General features: G+C 49.3%; 1 protein-coding gene across 1 annotated transcript in view; it reads left to right on the plus strand.

The window, feature by feature from the left end:
• LOC138249528 (ATP-binding cassette sub-family C member 5-like) overlaps positions 1–19482 on the plus strand; it is a 2567733-nt gene that overhangs the window by 2318166 nt on the left and 230085 nt on the right. The window contains exon 23 of the mRNA XM_069203478.1: positions 5312–5501. Within this exon, the coding sequence (XP_069059579.1) occupies positions 5312–5501 (190 nt within the window). The remainder of the gene's footprint in view (positions 1–5311; positions 5502–19482) is intronic.

The following is a 19482-nucleotide window of genomic DNA, read 5'->3' on the forward strand; positions in this document are numbered from 1 at the left end:
CTAAAATTCTCCTATTAAAACTTCCATGAGTAGGAAAAGCTGAACTCCCTTTCTTCTTTGTTATTTTACACCACTGTTTTAACCAAATACATGCTGATGGACTTTTCTCTTCAATTACTATTTATGCTGGAGTACCTTCTGGTGGGGCAAATTATCCTAGTCTTACTGGAATGAAAGCATCTCCCCTTATCGCGCTTTTTAATGCTTTGAAACATTTCATTTTTAACTTTAATTGGACTTAAACTACAAATTAAACTCAAAACAGGAAGTATTTAAATCCCCAAATCCTTTTTGCTTGCTACTCTCAACCAATAGCTGTTCATGGTTGTCCACCAATCTGTTCACAGCTCCTTTTCACCAACCGACCAATCTCAGTGCAGATCCAGTGACGTCACACTCGCTCACACAGTGGCTGACAAAGCCTTGTGGCTCATCCTCAACTCACACAGAAAACTAACTGCAAAATATTGCGAGCACAAAAATCAACAAAAACAACTTGTCTGCTTACTACAGGTAGGGCTCAATCACTTTGGAAGCTGTACGGAATTTTCGACTGCATCGTTTAGCTCTGACAGCTACTCCTTGGCCACATGGCTTTCTCAGAAACGCAAGCAATATTTGACCGTCAAACCTCACTCCTGACAAGTACAGGATCCTTCTCAGGCACTCAGAAATCACCTAGTACCTGTTAATCTATGTAGGAGGCTGGACAGGCTTGTAGTGAGTACCTAGGGGTACTTACACCTTGCACCAGGCCCAGTTATCCCTTATTAGTGTATAGGGTGTCTAGCAGCATAGGCTGATAGATAATGGTAGCTTAGCAGAGCAGCTTAGGCTGAACTAGGAGACGAGTGAAGCTCCTACAGTACCACTAGTGTCATATGCACAATATCATAAGAAAACACAATACACAGATATACTAAAAATAAAGGTACTTTATTTTTATGACAATATGCCAAAAGTATCTCAGAGTGTACCCTCAGTATGAGGATAGCAAATATACACAAGATATATGTACACAATACCAAAATATGCAGTAATAGTATTAGAAAACAGTGCAAACAATGTATAGTTACAATAGGATGCAATGAGGACACATAGGGATAGGGGCAACACAAACCATATACTCCAAAAGTGGAATGCGAACCACGAATGGACCCCAAACCTATGTGACCTTGTAGAGGGTCGCTGGGACTATTAGAAAATAGCAAGGGTTAGAAAAATAGCCCACCCCAAGACCCTGAAAAGTGAGTGCAAAGTGCACTAAAGTTCCCCAAAGGACATAGAAGTCGTGATAGGGGAATTCTGCAGGAAAGACACAAACCAGCAATGCAACAACGATGGATTTCCAGTCGAGGGTACCTGTGGAACAAGGGGACCAAGTCCAAAAGTCACAAGCAAGTCGGAGATAGGCAGATGCCCAGGAAATGCCAGCTGTGAATGCAAAGAAGCTGCTACTGGACAGTAGAAGCTGAAGGTTCTGCAGGAACGATAAGGGCTAGAGACTTCCCCTTTGGAGGATGGATCCCCCACGCCATGGAGAGTCGTGCAAAAGTGTTTTCCTGAAGAAAGACCGTCAACAAGCCTTGCTAGCTGCAAATCGTGCGGTTAGCGTTTTTGGACGCTGCTGTGGCCCAGGAGGGACCAGGAGGTCGCAAATTGGACCAGGAGGTAGAGGGGACGTCGAGCAAGACAAGGAGCCCTCTTAGCAGCAGGTAGCACCCGGAGAAGTGCCAGAAACAGGCACTACGAGGATGCGTGAAATGGTGCTCACCCGAAGTCGCACAAAGAAGTCCCACGTCGCCGGAGAACAACTTAGGAGGTCATGCAATGCAGGTTAGAGTGCCGTGGACCCAGGCTGGACTGTGCACAAAGGATTTCCGCCGGAAGTGCACGGAGGCCGGAGTAGCTGCAAAAGTCACGGTTCCCAGCAATGCAGTCTAGCGAGGTGAGGCAAGGACTTACCTCCACCAAACTTGGACTGAAGAGTCACTGGACTGTGGGAGTCACTTGGACAGAGCTGCTGGATTCAAGGGACCTCGCTCGTCGTGCTGAGAGGAGACCCAGGGGACCGGTGATACAGTTCTTTGGTGCCTGCGGTTGCAGGGGGAAGATTCCGTCGACCCACGGGAGATTTCTTCGGAACTTCTAGTGCAGAGAGGAGGCAGACTACCCCCACAGCATGCACCACCAGGAAAACAGTCGAGAAGGCGGCAGGATCAGCGTTACAGAAATGCAGTAGTCGTCTTTGCTACTTTGTTGCAGTGTTGCAGGCTTCCAGCGCGGTCAGCAGTCGATTCCTTGGCAGAAGGTGAAGAGAGAGATGCAGAGGAACCGGATGAGCTCTTGCATTCGTTATCTAAGGAATCCCAAGAGACAGAGACCCTAAATAGCCAGAAAAGAGGGTTTGGCTACCTAGGAGAGAGGATAGGCTAGCAACACCTGAAGGAGCCTATCAGAAGGAGTCTCTGACGTCACCTGGTGGCACTGGCCACTCAGAGCAGTCCAGTGTGCCAGCAGCACCTCTTTTTCCAAGATGGCAGAGGTCTGGAGCACACTGGAGGTACAGGTCAGGGGAGTGGTCACTCCCCTTTCCTTTGTCCAGTTTCGCACCAGAGCAGGGCTAAGGGGTCCCTGAACCGGTGTAGACTGGCTTATGCAGAAATGGGCACCAAATGTGCCCATGAAAGCATTTCCAGAGGCTGGGGGAGGCTACTCCTCCCCTGCCTTCACACCATTTTCCAAAGGGAGAGGGTGTAACACCCTCTCTCAGAGGAAGTCCTTTGTTCTGCCATCCTGGGCCAGGCCTGGCTGGACCCCAGGAAGGCAGATGCCTGTCTGAGGGGTTGGCAGCAGCTGCAGTGAAACCCCGGGAAAGGCAGTTTGGCAGTACCAGGGTCTGTGCTACAGACCACTGGGATCATGGGATTGTGCCAACTATGCCAGGATGGTATAGAGGGGGCAATTCCATGATCATAGACATATTACATGGCCATATTCGGAGTTACCATTGTGAAGCTACATATAGGTAGTGACCTATATGTAGTGCACGCGTGTAATGGTGTCCCCGCACTCACAAAGTCCGGGGAATTGGCCCTGAACAATGTGGGGGCACCTTGGCTAGTGCCAGGGTGCCCACACACTAAGTAACTTAGCACCCAACCTTTACCAGGTAAAGGTTAGACATATAGGTGACTTATAAGTTACTTAAGTGCAGTGTAAAATGGCTGTGAAATAACGTGGACGTTATTTCACTCAGGCTGCAGTGGCAGGCCTGTGTAAGAATGGTCAGAGCTCCCTATGGGTGGCAAAAGAAATGCTGCAGCCCATAAGGATCTCCTGGAACCCCAATACCCTGGGTACCTCAGTACCATATACTAGGGAATTATAAGGGTGTTCCAGTAATCTAATGTAAATTGGGAAAATTGGTCACTAGCCTGTTAGTGACAATTTGAAAGTAATGAGAGAGCATAACCACTGAGGTTCTGGTTAGCAGAGCCTCAGTGAGACAGTTAGGCATCACACAGGGAACACATACCTATAGGTCACAAACTTATGAGCACTGGGGTCCTGACTAGCAGGGTCCCAGTGACACATAACAAACATACTGAAGACATAGGGTTTTCACTGTGATCACCGGGCCCTGACAAGCAGGATACCAGTGAGACAGTGAAAACACCCTGACATACACTCACAAACAGGCCCAAAGTGGGGGTAACAAGGCTAGAAAGAGGCTACTTTCTCACACTTGTGGTGAGAGGAAACCAGTGCACCCTTTGCCTCTGACCCCATCTGAGGAGGGTCACTGGTGCCAACAATGACCCCCGCTCTTAATAGCTCAAGACCACCCTGGTTCCCCCCACTCCGCCAGACTCCCCGACAATGCGTACAGCCTCAGCAGACAGGAGCCCCTGATTGCGAGTGCTCCTGGATGAGAAAACCTGACTCCTAAAGACACCCTTGCATCTGCTTCAGCTGGGCACAGGAGAAGAGGACCAAAGATGCACCTAAGTCCCCGAGCATCCCAAGTCTACTATCTACCTGCTTGTTGTCCCTGACTGGCTTCCTAACCAGTGCCTGCAGCCTGTTTGTCATGAGATCCAACTCCCATAAAGAACCATTGGGCACCCAACGCCTTACTGCACCTCTGCCCCCGGCTGCCCCAGTGCCGCCTGGTGTGCCCTGTTGGTGTGGTCCTGATCAGTTCCCAGTATTTACCTTTGCTCCCTTGCAAGTTGTTGTTAACCCTGTGTTTGCTGAACATTGTTTTTCCTCCATAGGATAACATTGAGGGAACTCTGAAAATGTCACTAAGTGTTGATTTCTGAAACTGCAAAGTATTTATGCTTAAAAGTCTACTTACCTGATTACGAACTTCTTGGGTCTGAAACATATACAAAAAACTTGTTATTTTTCTAATTTGGTCTCGGGTTAATTCTTTGAGTGTGTGTCTCATTTATTGCCTCTGTGAGTACATCAAATGCTTAGCACTCTCTCTGATAAGCCTCTCTACTCGCCCACACTACCACTAAATATATTTCCCCTATCTACCTTTACCTCTGCCAAGCCAATTGGGGATCCAATGGACTCTCTGCACAATGTACTCAATTTTACTACACTATATAGAGAACCAGCTTCCTATACTGGCTAACTTGCTTTCTACCAAAAGACCTTGCCAAACTGACATAATACAGAGTAGCCTTTCAGGGCAGGCCGAATTAGGCGTTTAAAAAATATATATGTTTATTAGGTTTACCATCAGTTGAACGATACACACAATACATGAGCATTTCTGAAATCCAAGTCCACCATGCCTATAAGGGGGGTACATATGCTCATCAACCTCTAGAATGGGATATCTTCACGTAACAGTTACGTACTGGTACCAGAGCACAGGGAGGGTGCCCCTTCCCCTTTTGACATGTCGTCAGGACCTTCATGTCAATGTGCCTTGTGGATAAAGTACAGAATAGACCTGCAAACATTAACAGTAAAAAAACAATCCAAACAATTGGGTCTAGGCTCATCATCATCATCATTGGTCCATTTGGGCTTGTGCATGTCTTGGAGGTCGGAGCATAAGGCTGCCCTCTATTGTTAGGTAGGCATTATCAAGTGAGAACCATTAGGGGCATTTCACATGCAGTTACAGCTTTGCTTATACTCTGTTTAGAATACATGAAGTTTAGATTAAAAAGCATCAGTAACAATTTTCCACATGTGTAAACTTCAAATTTACTGTATTTGTTAGGTGTGAATTTCTAGTACAATATTTCTACATTCTTTTATTCATTGTTTCTATATTTTGCAGACTTTGGAACCCGAAGCAACTCCATGTGAATCTATGTACTCACCTCCTCCATGCTGGCCACAAGAGGGAGCGATTAAGTTCCAGAATGTAGAAATGTGTTACCGCAAAGACCTGCCCCTAGTCCTAAAAAATGTATCTTTTGAAATTAAACCAAAAGAAAAAATTGGCATTGTTGGCAGAACTGGATCAGGTAAAGTTTGTTAAGAGACAAAGCTACAAACAGCACCTTGTAGTAACACCACAGTTGTTTAGAGCAAAGTATGAAGGCAATGCTGATTAACTAAACACTACACTGTAACATTTAATGCACATATTGTAAACACTACACTTTTTTTGTGAACATGGTAAAGAAGTAATATATTTACAAATATTAGAGGCTGAAAAATCAGCTATTGGCAGTCTAGATGCTGAAACAAGAACCACGTTGCTTCTGTACATACTGCAACAGCTTGTTTAGTAAGTTTGGCTTGTCACCTCAGATATTTACCATTTTTGGGGCCCTTTAGGACTCAGTGCAGTGCCCTTTACCACTGCTAAACAGTAGCAAAGTACCTGTGCTTTCCTCCCGTCTAAATCAAGCTGTACTTTGAAACTCCCTATTTGGCCTATTTAACTTCACTATAAGTAAATAATGCCTAAATTGTGGCTATGAAATGGAAAGGTAAATGTCATATCAGGGCTGCACTAGGTAAATATATCACCCACACCTATGACAAAAAGATATTTTGCCAAGGTTACCACTGTACTCGGAAAGGCCAATGGATGTTGGACAGGAACAGTTGGCAAACAAAAAGCATTCTTATCGCAACCTCTTTTGACATAAAGAAACCAGTGAGGGCTTCTCCTTTTCACTCCCGGACCCTTCTAGACTGCCTATCTCCAGTTCAAAGTAGAAGGGAAAACCATTTCTGCCACCTATCACATTTCCTGAGCTCATCTTACACATGTTTGGCTGGGAGATGTAACAACTCTGGCTCAGAGGACAGTGTCTTGCCTTTGAGCCAGAATGGTTTTCAACTTTTGAACACTTAGGGCCCAATTCTGAATTTGGCGGGCGGCCGGCGCCACCCGCCTGGCGGGAACCGCCACTTGGCCGCTCCGCGGTCAAAAGACCGCGGAGGCCATTCTGGCTTTCCCGCTGGGCCGGCGGGCGACCGCCAAAAGGGCGCCCGCCGGCCCAGCGGGAAAGGCCCAGATACAAGGAAGCCGGCTCCGAATGGAGCCGGCAGAGTAGCTGGGGTGCGACGGGTGCAGTGGCACCCGTCGCGATTTTCACTGTCTGCGTGGCAGACAGTGAAAATCCTGCTGGGGCCCTGTTAGGGGGCCCCTGCACTGCCCATGCCTGTGGCATGGGCAGTGCAGGGGCCCCCACGGGTACCATGACACCCATTCCCGCCAGCCTGGTTCTGGCGGTAAAAACCGCCAGAAACAGGCTGGCGGGAAGGGGGTCGGAATCCCCATGGCGGCGCTGCAAGCAGCGCCGCCATGGAGGATTCCCCCAGCCGGGGGAAATCCGGCGCAAAACCGCCAGACCTGGCTGGGCGACCGCGGCTGTCGGAATACAGGATGGAGCACCGCCAGCCTGTTGGCGGTGCTTCATCCGGCCTCCACCCTGGCGGTCATAGACCGCCAGGGTAGGAATGAGGCCCTTAGTAGGGATTAGCTAACTGGGAATCGATTGAAACAGTTGGCAGAACAAATGGCAGCTTAAGCACTACCTCTTTTTGTAGGAGGCTGGCCTGGTTTGTAGTGGGTACCTTGGGTACTTACACCTTATACCAGGTCCAGTTATCCCTTATTAGTGAAATGTAGTAGTGTTCTAGCAGCTTAGGCTGATAGAGGTAGCTTTAGCAGAGCAGCTTAGGCTGAACTAGGAGACAGGCAAAGCTCCTGCAATACCACTATAGTTACACAGTACTTATACACAAGTAAAGACAATACTCAGTGTTACCAAAAATAAAGGTAGTTTATTTGGGTGACACAAGGCCAAAAATATCTTAGAGGCAATACTCCTTCCAGAGGTAAGTATTATACACAGTATATACACTAGACACCAAAATAAGGTAAGTAATTAGACAGGGGATAGTGCAAGCAATATGTAGGAGGCTGGACTGGCTTGTAGTGAGTTCCAAGGGGTACTTACACCTTGCACCAGGCCCAGGTATCCCTTATTAGTGTATAAGGTGTCTAGCAGCTTAGGCTGATAGATAATGGTAGCTTAGCAGAGCAGCTTAGGCTGAACTAGGAGACGAGTGAAGCTCCTACAGTACCACTAGTGTCACTTGCACAATATCATAAGAAAACACAATACACAGATATACTAAAAATAAAGGTACTTTATTTTTATGACAATATGCCAAAGTATCTCAGTGAGTACCCTCAGTATGAGGATAGCAAATATACATAAGATATATGTACACAATACCAAAAATATGCAGTATAGTCTTAGAAAACAGTGCAAACAATGTATAGTTACAATAGGATGCAATGGGGACACATAGGTATAGGGGCAACACAAACCATGTACTCCAAAAGTGGAATGTGAACCACGAATGGACCCCAAACCTATGTGACCTTGTAGAGGGTCGCTGGGACTGTAAGAAAACAGTGAGGGTTAGAAAAATAGCCCAACCCAAGACCCTGAAAAGTGATTGCAAAGTGCACTAAAGTTCCCCAAAGAGCACAGAAGTCGTGATAGGGGAATTCTGCAGGAAAGACCAACACCAGCAATGCAACAACGATGGATTTCCAGACTAGAGTACCTGTGGAACAAGGGGACCAAGTCCAAAAGTCACAATCAAGTCAAGAGTGGGCAGATGCCCAGGAAATGCCAGCTCTGGGTGCAAAGAAGCTGCTACTAGGCAGTAGAAGCTGAGGATTCTGCAGGAACGACAAGGGCTAGAAACTTCCCCTTTGGAGGATGGATGTCCCACGTTGTGAAGAGTCGTGCAGAAGTGTTTTCCTGAAGAAAGACCGCAAACAAGCCTTGCTAGCTGCAAATCGTGCCGTTAGGGTTTTTGGATGCTGCTGTGGCCCAGGAGGGACCAGGATGTCACCAATTGCGTCAGGGGACAGAGGGGGCGCACAGCAAGACTAGGAGCCCTCTCAGAAGCAGGCAGCACCCGCAGAAGTGCCGGAACAGGCACTACAAAGAGGAGTGAAACAGTGCTCACCCGAAGTTGCACAAAGGAGTCCCACGCCGCCGGAGGACAACTCAGGAGGTCGTGCAATGCAGGTTAGAGTGCCGTGGACCCAGGCTTGGCTCTGCACAAAGGATTTCCGCCGGAAGTGCATAGAGGCCGGAGTAGCTGCAAAAGACGCGGTTCCCAGCAATGCAGTCTGGCGTGGGGAGGCAAGGACTTACCTCCACCAAACTTGGACTGAAGAGTCACTGGACTGTGGGAGTCACTTGGACAGAGTTGCTGGATTCAAGGGACCTCGCTCGTCGTGCTGAGAGGGGACCCAGGGGACCGGTGATGCAGTTCTTTGGTGCCTGCGGTAGCAGGGGGGAAGATTCCGTCGACCCACGGGAGATTTCTTTGGAGCTTCTAGTGCAGAGAGGAGGCAGACTACCCCCACAGCATGCACCACCAGGAAAACAGTCGAGAAGGCGGCAGGATCAGCGTTACAGAGTTGCAGTAGTCGTCTTTGCTACTTTGTTGCAGTTTTGCAGGCTTCCAGCGCGGTCAGCAGTCGATTCCTTGGCAGAAGGTGAAGAGAGAGATGCAGAGGAACTCTGATGAGCTCGTGCATTCGTTATCTAAGGAATTCCCCAAAGCAGAGACCCTAAATAGCCAGAAAAGAGGGTTTGGCTACTTAGGAGAGAGGATAGGCTAGCAACACCTGAAGGAGCCTATCAGAAGGAGTCTCTGACGTCACCTGCTGGCCCTGGCCACTCAGAGCAGTCCAGTGTGCCAGCAGCACCTCTGTTTCCAAGATGGCAGAGGTCTGGAGCACACTGGAGGAGCTCTGGGCACCTCCCAGGGGAGGTGCAGGTCAGGGGAGTGGTCACTCCCCTTTCCTTTGTCCAGTTTCGCGCCAGAGCAGGGCTGAGGGGTCCCTGAACCGGTGTAGACTGGCTTATGCAGAAATGGGCACCATCTGTGCCCATGAAAGCATTTCCAGAGGCTGGGGAGGCTACTCCTCCCCTGCCTTAACACCTCTTTCCAAAGGGAGAGGGTGTAACACCCTCTCTCTGAGGAAGTCCTTTGTTCTGCCTTCTTGGGCTAAGCCTGGCTGGACCCCAGGAGGGCAGAAACCTGTCTGAGGGGTTGGCAGCAGCAGCGGCTGCAGTGAAACCCCTGAAAAGGCAGTTTGGCAGTACCCGGGTCTGTGCTAGAGACCCGTGGGATCATGGGATTGTACCAACAATGCCAGGATGGCATAGAGGGGGCAATTCCATGATCTTAGACATGTTACATGGCCATATTCGGAGTTACCATTGTGAAGCTACACATAGGTAGTGACCTATGTGTAGTGCACGCGTGTAATGGTGTCCCCGCACTCACAAAGTCCGGGGAATTTGCCCTGAACCATGTGGGGGCACCTTGGCTAGTGCCAGGGTGCCCACACACTAAGTAACTTTGCACCTAACCTTTACCAGGTAAAGGTTAGACATATAGGTGACTTATAAGTTACTTAAGTGCAGTGGTAAATGGCTGTGAAATAACGTGGACGTTATTTCACTTAGGCTGCAGTGGCAGGCCTGTGTAAGAATTGTCCGATCTCCCTATGGGTGGCAAAAGAAATGCTGCAGCCCATAGGGATCTCCTGGAACCCCAATACCCTGGGTACTTCAGTACCATATACTAGGGAATTATAAGGGTGTTCCAGTATGCCAATGTAAATTGGTGAAATTGGTCACTAGCCTGTTAGTGACAATTTGGAAAGAAATGAGAGAGCATAACCACTGAGGTTCTGATTAGCAGAGCCTCAGTGAGACAGTTAGGCACCACACAGGGAACACATACCTATAGGTCACAAACTTATGAGCACTGGGGTCCTGACTAGCAGGGTCCCAGTGACACATAACAAACATACTGAAAACATAGGGTTTTCACTATGAGCACTGGGCCCTGGCTAGCAGGATCCAAGTGAGACAGTGAAAACATCCTGACATACACTCACAAACAGGCCAAAAGTGGGGGTAACAAGGCTAGAAAGAGGCTACTTTCTCACACAATAGGAAATGCTATAGAATGCAATGGGAGAAAATAGGTCTTGGGGCAACAGAAACCATATACTAAGAAAGTGGAATGCGAATCTCGAATTCCCCCCTAGACAAGTGTAGTGTGTGCAGAATCGCTGGGAGAGTAAGAATATAGTAAAGGTAAGTAAGTTACCCCACCCCAGAGCCCAGAAAAGCAGGAGTAAAGTACTGCACGTTTCCTTAGGAAACACTACACCTCGTGATTGGGATTTTGCAGTAACCAACCAAGTCTGCAAACAACAACTGCTGGATTCCTGGACCTGAAGACCTGCAAAAGAAGGGGACCAAGTCCAGAAGTCGAAAGAAGTTCCAGGAAGGGCAGGAGCCCCTGCCAACCCAGAAGAGGGTGCAAAAGGAGAGCCCCCGGTTGGACGAAGACTGCAGGAATGCACCCTAGGAAGATGCCAGCCGGTTCCTGCATGATGCAGAAGATGTCCCACGATGTGAAGATGGATGGAGATGTGATTTCGTGTTGGAAGTCACCAACAAGCCTTGGTTACGATAAATGTGCGTTTTGCGTCAAAATGGTTCTGGCTGGACCCAGCAGGGACCTGGGGGCCTCACTCTGTGTGAGGAGGAAGAAGGTGCTCTCAACATTTTTTAGAGCCCTCAGGGTGCCAGACAGCACCCACGGGAGCCCCAGGACACGAGGACAAAGGGGGTGCAAAACGTGGTTGGTGCAGCACAGCAAAGGAAGGTCCCACGCCACCGGAGAACAACTCAGCAAGTGGAGCATCGCAGGATGGAGTGCTGGGGACCTGGACCAAGCTGTAGATGAAGACTTTTGCAAATAGTGCACAGAGACCTCAGGAGGTGAAGAAGACGGAGTACACAGGGGTACCGTCGCTCTCAGGGAAGGTAAAGTCTTACCTCCTCCAAATTGTGCCAGCAGGACTTCAGGACAGTCTATGTCGATGGGGTCCACCCTCTTTGTCCTTAGGAACACGCTCGTCGCTGTGAGAGGAGTCCAAGGGTACCGGTTGTAGTCTTGGAAGGTGCCTGCCAGAGCAGGGGAGTGACTCCTTCACCCCACAGGAGATTTCTTCGGTTCTTCTGGTACAGGATGAGGACAGGGAGTCCACAGACCGTGCACACTGTGAAAACTGTTGCAGTTGCAGACTTGGAGCTGAAGTTGCAGAGGAAAAGTATCCCCTGTGGATACTTTGTTGCTGTTACGGTGGTTCCTGGAGCAGGCTCATTACGAACTCCACAGCACCATAATGACTACACTGAATACTGGGAAGACTGGTATCAATCTTCTCAGCACAATAAACCCACACTGATATCAGTGTAGGATTTATTGAAAAATGCACACAGAGGGCACCTTAGAGATGCCCCCTGTATGTCAGCCAGCCTGGTAGTGTAGGACAGACTGGTCTATGCCAGCCTGCCACTTTCAGATGAGTTTCTGACCACATGGAGTGAGTGCCTTTGTGAACTCTGTGGTCAGAAGCAAAGCCTATCCTGGGGGGAGGTGCTGGCGGTGAGCCTCAAAGACTCAGGCCTGGTGTTGCAGTGTCCCAGGGCACTCCAGCCATTGGAGATGCCCGCCCCCGGACGAGCCCCCACTTTTGGCGGCAAGTCCAGAGGGATAATGAGAAAAACAAGGAGGAGTCACCCCCTCAGCCAGGGTCACCCCTAAGGTGCCCAGAGCTGAAGTGACACCCCTCCTTGAGAAATCCTCCATCTTGCTTTGGAGGATTATGACCAATAGGGATAGGGATGTGTCCCCCTCCCTAGAGGGAGTGGGCACAAGGAGGGTGTAACCACCCTCAGGGACAGTAGTCATTTGCTACTGCCCCCTGACCCTAACACACCCCTAAATTTAGTATTTAGGGGTGACCCTGAACCCAGCTCTTCAGATTCCTGATCACCTCAAGAAAGAAGAAGGACTGCTGAGCTGAAAGCCTTGCAGAGAAGAGGAGACAACAACTGACTCAGCCCCAGCCCTACCGGCCCATCTCCTGCTTCAAAAAGCTGCAAAAGAAGAAGAAATGTGTTCTGCAGGACCAGCGACCCCTGAAAAGCCTCCAGGGGACTTCCTGCTTCACCGAGGACCAAGAAACTCCCGTGGACAGTGGACCTGTCCAACAAGAAGAAAAAGAACCATCTTTGAAAGGGACTCCCACCTTACTCCAGAAGCGTGAGTCCAAACTACTCTGCACCCGACACCCCTGGCCTGTGTCCAGAGGAACCATCCAGCCACAGAGGACCCCCAGGCGATTCCGACTAAGTGTCCACCTTGGGTTGACCTCTCCACCCCTCCACGACAACGCCTGCAGCGGGAATCCTAAGGATACTACAATGAAGATATCCGACGCCTGGAGAAGCTCTGCATCCGCTGCACCCAGACTCGAGAGAAACCATCCACCAGTGCAGAAATGACCTGCAGGTGGCCCTCCTCCCTGCCCAGTCGGTGGCTTGCTCGAGAAGCCCCCCTGTGCCTTGCCTACAGCGCCTAAGTGACCCCCGGGTCCGCCTTTTGAGTTCAATTGGGAACCCGACGCCCTGTTGGCACCCTGCACCCGCCTGTCACAGTGCCGCTGAGGGTGCATGTTTGGTGCCTACTTGGGGCCCCCCAGTGCTCCTCTAAACCCCCTTGGTCTGCCCTCCAACAACAGGGGTCCTCACCTGCAAGCAGCCCGGAACTGGAGTACCCCCTGTCTCCATAGGGACCCTGGTTATTTTGGCTCCAGTTTGACCTCTACCCCTAACCAGGCTTGTGTTGCTGGTGCTTGGTGTTTGGGGTTATCTTGAACCCCCAACGGTGGGTTACCTATGCACCAGAAACTGAACCAGCAAGTGTGTTACATACCTCAAAAACTGTACTTTAATTACCTCCCCCAGGAACTGTTGAAAATTGCACTGTGTCCACTTTTAAAATAGTTTTTTTGGAGCATCGAGATGTCCCCAAAGACCGGTTTCAAGCCGTGCGAGGACTGTCACCACATGATGTCGGTGATGGATCTACATTGGGTCTGTTTGTGGTGCTTGGAGTGCGACCATGACCAGAAGTCGTGCTCTGAGTGACGGGCCATGCACCCATAGGCCTTGAGGGAGCGGTCCCTCAAGCACATGGCGGCCCGGCGTTCGACTCCGCATAGGTCCCGGTCTTGCTCAAGCGGAAGGTCTCGTGACCACTCGCAGAGCCACCACCAGTCTTCTTCTTCCAAATCTTCATGCACAGGTAAGAAGAAGAAAAATAAGTTGAAGCGGTCCTGTTACCCTTCGACTTCACCCTGTCGCTAGCTGATGCGATGAGGGAGGAGCGTCGACACTCGAGTCCTCCGTCTTCGGAGCCTGCTTCTGGGTCCACTTTGCTCTTCCCCGAATTTCCAGGAGCCGGAGCGACCCTTGCCCAATTGAATGAGTTTTATCAGGCCATGCGCCTCATTTTGGGCAGGCCGACCCCGATACAGCACCTTCAGGCCCAAGGGTTTCAGTCAGAGGACCTTCGGGTTCTGCGCCATTTATTTCCTCCAACTCCATTTATCATGCTTCAGTGGGGCCTGTAGGAGGCTGGACTGGCTTGTAGTGAGTACCAAGGGGTACTTGCACCTTGCACCAGGCCCAGTTATCCCTTATTAGTGTATAGGGTGTCTAGCAGCTTAGGCTGATAGATAATGGTAGCTTAGCAGAGCAGCTTAGGCTGAACTAGGAGACGTGTGAAGCTACTACAGTAACACTTAGTGTCATATGCACAATATCATAAGAAAACACAATACACAGTTATACTAAAAATAAAGGTACTTTATTTTTATGACAATATGCCAAAGTATCTTAGAGTGTACCCTCAGTGAGAGGATAGGAAATATACACAAGATATATATACACAATAGCAAAAATATGCAGTATAGTCTTAGAAAACAGTGCAAACAATGTATAGTTACAATAGGATGCAATGGGGAAACATAGGGATAGGGGCAACACAAACCATATACTCCAGAAGTGGAATGCGAATCACGAATGGACCCCAAACCTATGTGACCTTGTAGAGGGTCGCTGGGACTATTAGAAAATAGTGAGAGTTAGAAAAATAACCCTCCCCAAGACCCTGAAAAGTGAGTGCAAAGTGCACTAAAGTTCCCCTAAGGACAAAATAGTCGTGTTAGAGGGAGAATGCAAGGAAAACACAAATCAGCAATGCAACAACGATGGATTCCTGTCTGAGGGTACCTGTGGAACAAGGGGACCAAGTCCAAAAGTCACAAGCAGCTCGGAGATGGGCAGATGCCCAAGAAATGCCAGCGGTTGGTGCAAAGAAGCTCTTACTAGGCTGAAGAACTGTGAATACTGCAGGAACGACAAGGGCTAGAGACTTCCCCTTTGGAGGATGGATCCCCAACGCCTTGGAGAGTCGTGCAGAAGTGTTTTCCCGCCGGATGGACGCCAACAAGCCTTGCTACACGCAAATCGTGCGTTTGGCGTTTTTGGACGCTGCTGGGGCCCAGGAGGGACCAGAAGGTCGCAAATTGGATCTGCAGAGAGAGGGGACGTCGAGCAAGACAAAGAGCCCTCACTGAAGCAGGTAGCACCCGGAGAAGTGCCAGAAACAGGCACTACGAGGATGCGTGAAACGGTGCTCGCCGAAGTTGCACAAAGGAGTCCCACGTCGCCGGAGACCAACTTAGAAAGTCGTGCAATGCAGGTTAGAGTGCCGTGGACCCAGGCTTGGCTGTGCACGAAGGATTTCCGCCGGAAGTGCACAGGGGCCGGAGTAGCTTGCAAAGTCGCGGTTCCCAGCAATGCAGCCCAGCGAGGTGAGGCAAGGACTTACCTCCACCAAACTTGGGCTGAAGAGTCACTGGACTGTGGGGGTCACTTGGACGGTGTCGCTGGATTCGAGGGACCTCGCTCGTCGTGCTGAGAGGAGACCCAAGGGACCGGTAATGCAGCTTTTTGGTGCCTGCGGTTGCAGGGGGAAGATTCCGTCGACCCACGGGAGATTTCTTCGGAGCTTCTGGTGCAGAGAGGAGGCAGACTACCCCCACAGCATGCACAAGCAGGAAAACAGTCGAGAAGGCGGCAGGATCAGCGTTACAGAGTTGCAGTAGTCGTCTTTGCTACTATGTTGCAGGTTTGCAGGCTTCCAGCGCGGTCAGCGGTCGATTCCTTATCAGAAGGTGAAGAGGGAGATGCAGAGGAACTCGGCTGAGCTCATGCATTCGTTATCTAAAGTTTCCCCAGAGACAGAGACCCTAAATAGCCAGAAAAGAGGGTTTGGCTACCTAGGAGAGAGGAGAGGCTACTAACACCTGAAGGAGCCTATCACAAGGAGTCTCTGACGTCACCTGGTGGCACTGGCCACTCAGAGCAGCCCAGTGTGCCAGCAGCACCTCTGTTTCCAAGATGGCAGAGGTCTGGAGCACACTGGAGGAGCTCTGGACACCTCCCAGGGGAGGTGCAGGTCAGGGGAGTGGTCACTCCCCTTTCCTTTGTCCAGTTTCGCGCCAGAGCAGGGGCTAAGGGGTCCCTGAACCGGTGTAGACTGGCTTATGCAGAATTGGGCACATCTGTGCCCAACAAAGCATTTCCAGAGGCTGGGGGAGGCTACTCCTCCCCTGCCTTCACACCATTTTCCAAAGGGAGAGGGTGTTACACCCTCTCTCAGAGGAAGTTCTTTGTTCTGCCATCCTGGGCCAGGCCTGGCTGGACCCCAGGAGGGCAGATGCCTGTCTGAGGGGTTGGCAGCAGCAGCAGCTGCAGTGAAACCCCAGGAAGGGCAGTTTGGCAGTACCAGGGTCTGTGCTACAGACCACTGGGATCATGGAATTGTACCAACAATGCCAGGATGGCATAGAGGGGGCAATTCCATGATCATAGACATGTTACATGGCCATATTCGGAGTTACCATGGTGAAGCTACATATAGGTAGTGACCTATATGTAGTGCACGCGTGTAATGGTGTCCCCGCACTCACAAAGTTCAGGGAATTGGCTCTGAACAATGTGGGGGCACCTTGGCTAGTGCCAGGGTGCCCTCACACTAAGTAACTTTGCACCTAACCTTTACCAGGTAAAGGTTAGACATATAGGTGACTTATAAGTTACTTAAGTGCAGTGTAAAATGGCTGTGAAATAACGTGGACGTTATTTCACTCAGGCTGCAGTGGCAGGCCTGTGTAAGAATTGTCAGAGCTCAATATGGGTGGCAAAAGAAATGCTGCAGCCCATAGGGATCTCCTGGAACCCCAATACCCTGGGTACCTCAGTACCATATACTAGGGAATTATAAGGGTGTTCCAGTAAGCCAATGTAAATTGGTAAAATTGGTCACTAGCCTGTTAGTGACAATTTAAAAGTAATGAGAGAGCATAACCACTGAGGTTCTGGTTAGCAGAGCCTCAGTGAGACAGTTAGGCACCACACAGGGAACATATACATGCACACCTATGAGCACTGGGGCCCTGTGTGACAGGGTCCCAGTGACACATACATATAGGCCACAAACTTATGAGCACTGGGGTCCTGACCAGCAGGATCCCAGTGACACATAACAAACATACTGAAAACATAGTGTTTTCACTATGAGCACTGAGGCCTGGCTATCAGGATCCCAGTGAGACAGTGAAAACAGTGACAAACACTCTGACATACACTCACAAACAGGCCAAAAGTGGGGTTAACAAGGCTAGAAAGAGGCTACCTTCTCACACAACCCCCCCCCAAACGAAGGACAATAAGGCTAACCTTGGCCAGTTGAGACTTTATTGTCTAAGTGGTGATAAGTAGAGAGTAGCTCTGCAATAGACTGGTTACTCCCTTTATCATCCACTATATGGTTACTTCCCTGTGGGGATGTAAACCACCCTGTTTGAAGTTTTTTAGCTAACCAACAATGTGAAGATGTATTTTCAGAGTTTCTATCAGTAAGTTTTAGTTTAGAGCAGTGGGAATTATCCACTGAACCTATTTGTAATGATGGAAATGCCAGACAGGGATGCTGTCTCAGTAAAGCCATAGCTGGGCAAAAACTTTGTCCATTTGGCTGGAAGAGAGAACAGGGATGCTGTTTCTCTTGAGTTGGAGCAGGGCAGGGATGCTGTCCTATGAGCTCCACACTAGGGCAGGGATGCTGTCCTAAGTGTTGTGAGGCAGTACAGGGTTTCTGCACTAAAGTTTCTCTGGGAGGGTTGGAGGGATGCTCCATGTTAACTAAAATGGTGCTCTTTTTGTCACCAATGTTAGTTATCCCACAGAGAGGTACTTCTACCTCAGGGAGTCCAGCTATGCCAGCTGATGATTCCCTTGGAACAGGTGCCACCCCAGGAGAGGTTTCTCCCACCACAGGAATGGTATCCTGAATGGTAGGGTGGTTAGGGGATACTGTGATACCCTTTTTACCTGTTGATGGAGAGGGATCCTGAGTTTTCAGGCCTTCTCTCCTTTGCTTTTTCATTTCACTTGAAATGAGAGGGAACAATTCCTCAGGGATGCCCAGCATGGCTGCATGGGCATAAAACTCTACATCAGCCCAACCTGAGGCCTCTAGGTCATTACCTAAGAGACAGTCTACAGGTAAGCTAGGTGATACCACCACCTGCTTAGGGCCAGTAACTCCACCCCAACTAAACTGAATTATAGCTAAGGGAAGAAACTTAGTGGAGTTATGGACATCAATAATCTTATACTGTTGTCCAATGATGTGTTGTTCAGGAGGCACTAGGTTTTCAGTCACCAAAGTGAAACTGGCACCTGTGTCCCTGTAGGCCAAGGCCTCAACACCATTTATTGAAACTGTCTGCCTGTACTTATCCATTGTAAGGGGACAAGCAGCCAGTGTGGCAAGGCCAATGCCACTAGGTGTGACAGAAACTGTCTTGGGACTGATTACATCAGTTTCCACTATGGACCCATAAGTGAACCCAACTACACCCTTTGCTTGACTGTTGCCAGCAGTCCCACCACTAGTACCACTACTGCTAGGGGCACTAGAGCTTGATGTATTAGTGGTGGTAGGCACAGGGGGTTTACCTGGACAGGACTTATCCCCTGGCCTATGGCCTCTGTTTTTACACACAAAGCACCAAGGCTTTTTAATGTGTGCAGGATGGGAAGAAGAGGAAGAATTTGTTTTATCCCCACCCTCTGAAGAGTGTTTAAGATTTGAAGTGGGATTTTTGGTTTTACCCTTATCCCCATGCTTATCTTGAGATTTTTCACCATCTTTCTTCTTATTGCCATCTTTGTCACCCCCTGTATGAACTTTTCTGTTCACCCTTGTTCTGACCCATTTGTCTGCCTTCTTTCCCAATTCTTGGGGAGAGGTCAGATCAGAGTCTACCAGGTACTGGTGCAACAAATCAGACACACAATTATTAAGTATATGCTCTCTCAGGATTGTGTTATACAGGCTTTCATAATCAGTAACTTTACTGCCATGTAACCACCCCTCCAAGGCCTTCACTGCCTGGTCAATGAAATCAACCCAGTCTTGTGAAGACTCCTTTTTGGTCTCTCTGAACTTTATCCTGTACTGTTCAGTGGTTAAGCCATAACCATCCAGGAGTGCATTCTTAAGAACTTGGAAATTATTAGCATCATTTTCTTTTACAGTAAGGAGCCTATCCCTACCTTTTCCACTAAATGATAGCCATAGGATAGCAGCCCACTGCTTTTGAGGGACATCCTGTACAGCACAGGCCCTCTCAAGTGCAGCAAACCACTTGTTAATGTCATCCCCCTCCTTATAAGGGGGAACTATCTTGTGCAGATTCCTGGAATCATGCTCTTTTGCAGGATGACTATGGGGAATACTGCTGCTGCCACCATGGGTATCTAAACCCAACTTCTGTCTTTCCCTCTCTATTTCAAAAGACTGTCTATCCAAATCCAGCTGTTGCTTCTTGAGCTTCAGTCTGGTTTGTTCCACTCTCAATCTATTGAGCTCCCTTTCCAACAATCTGTCATCAGGGTGGGTGGGAGGGACATTTCTAGATACAGAGGTATGATGGGAATAAAC

This window comes from Pleurodeles waltl, chromosome 8 (genome assembly GCF_031143425.1).
Source record: "Pleurodeles waltl isolate 20211129_DDA chromosome 8, aPleWal1.hap1.20221129, whole genome shotgun sequence".
Taxonomy (NCBI): Eukaryota; Metazoa; Chordata; class Amphibia; order Caudata; family Salamandridae; genus Pleurodeles; species Pleurodeles waltl.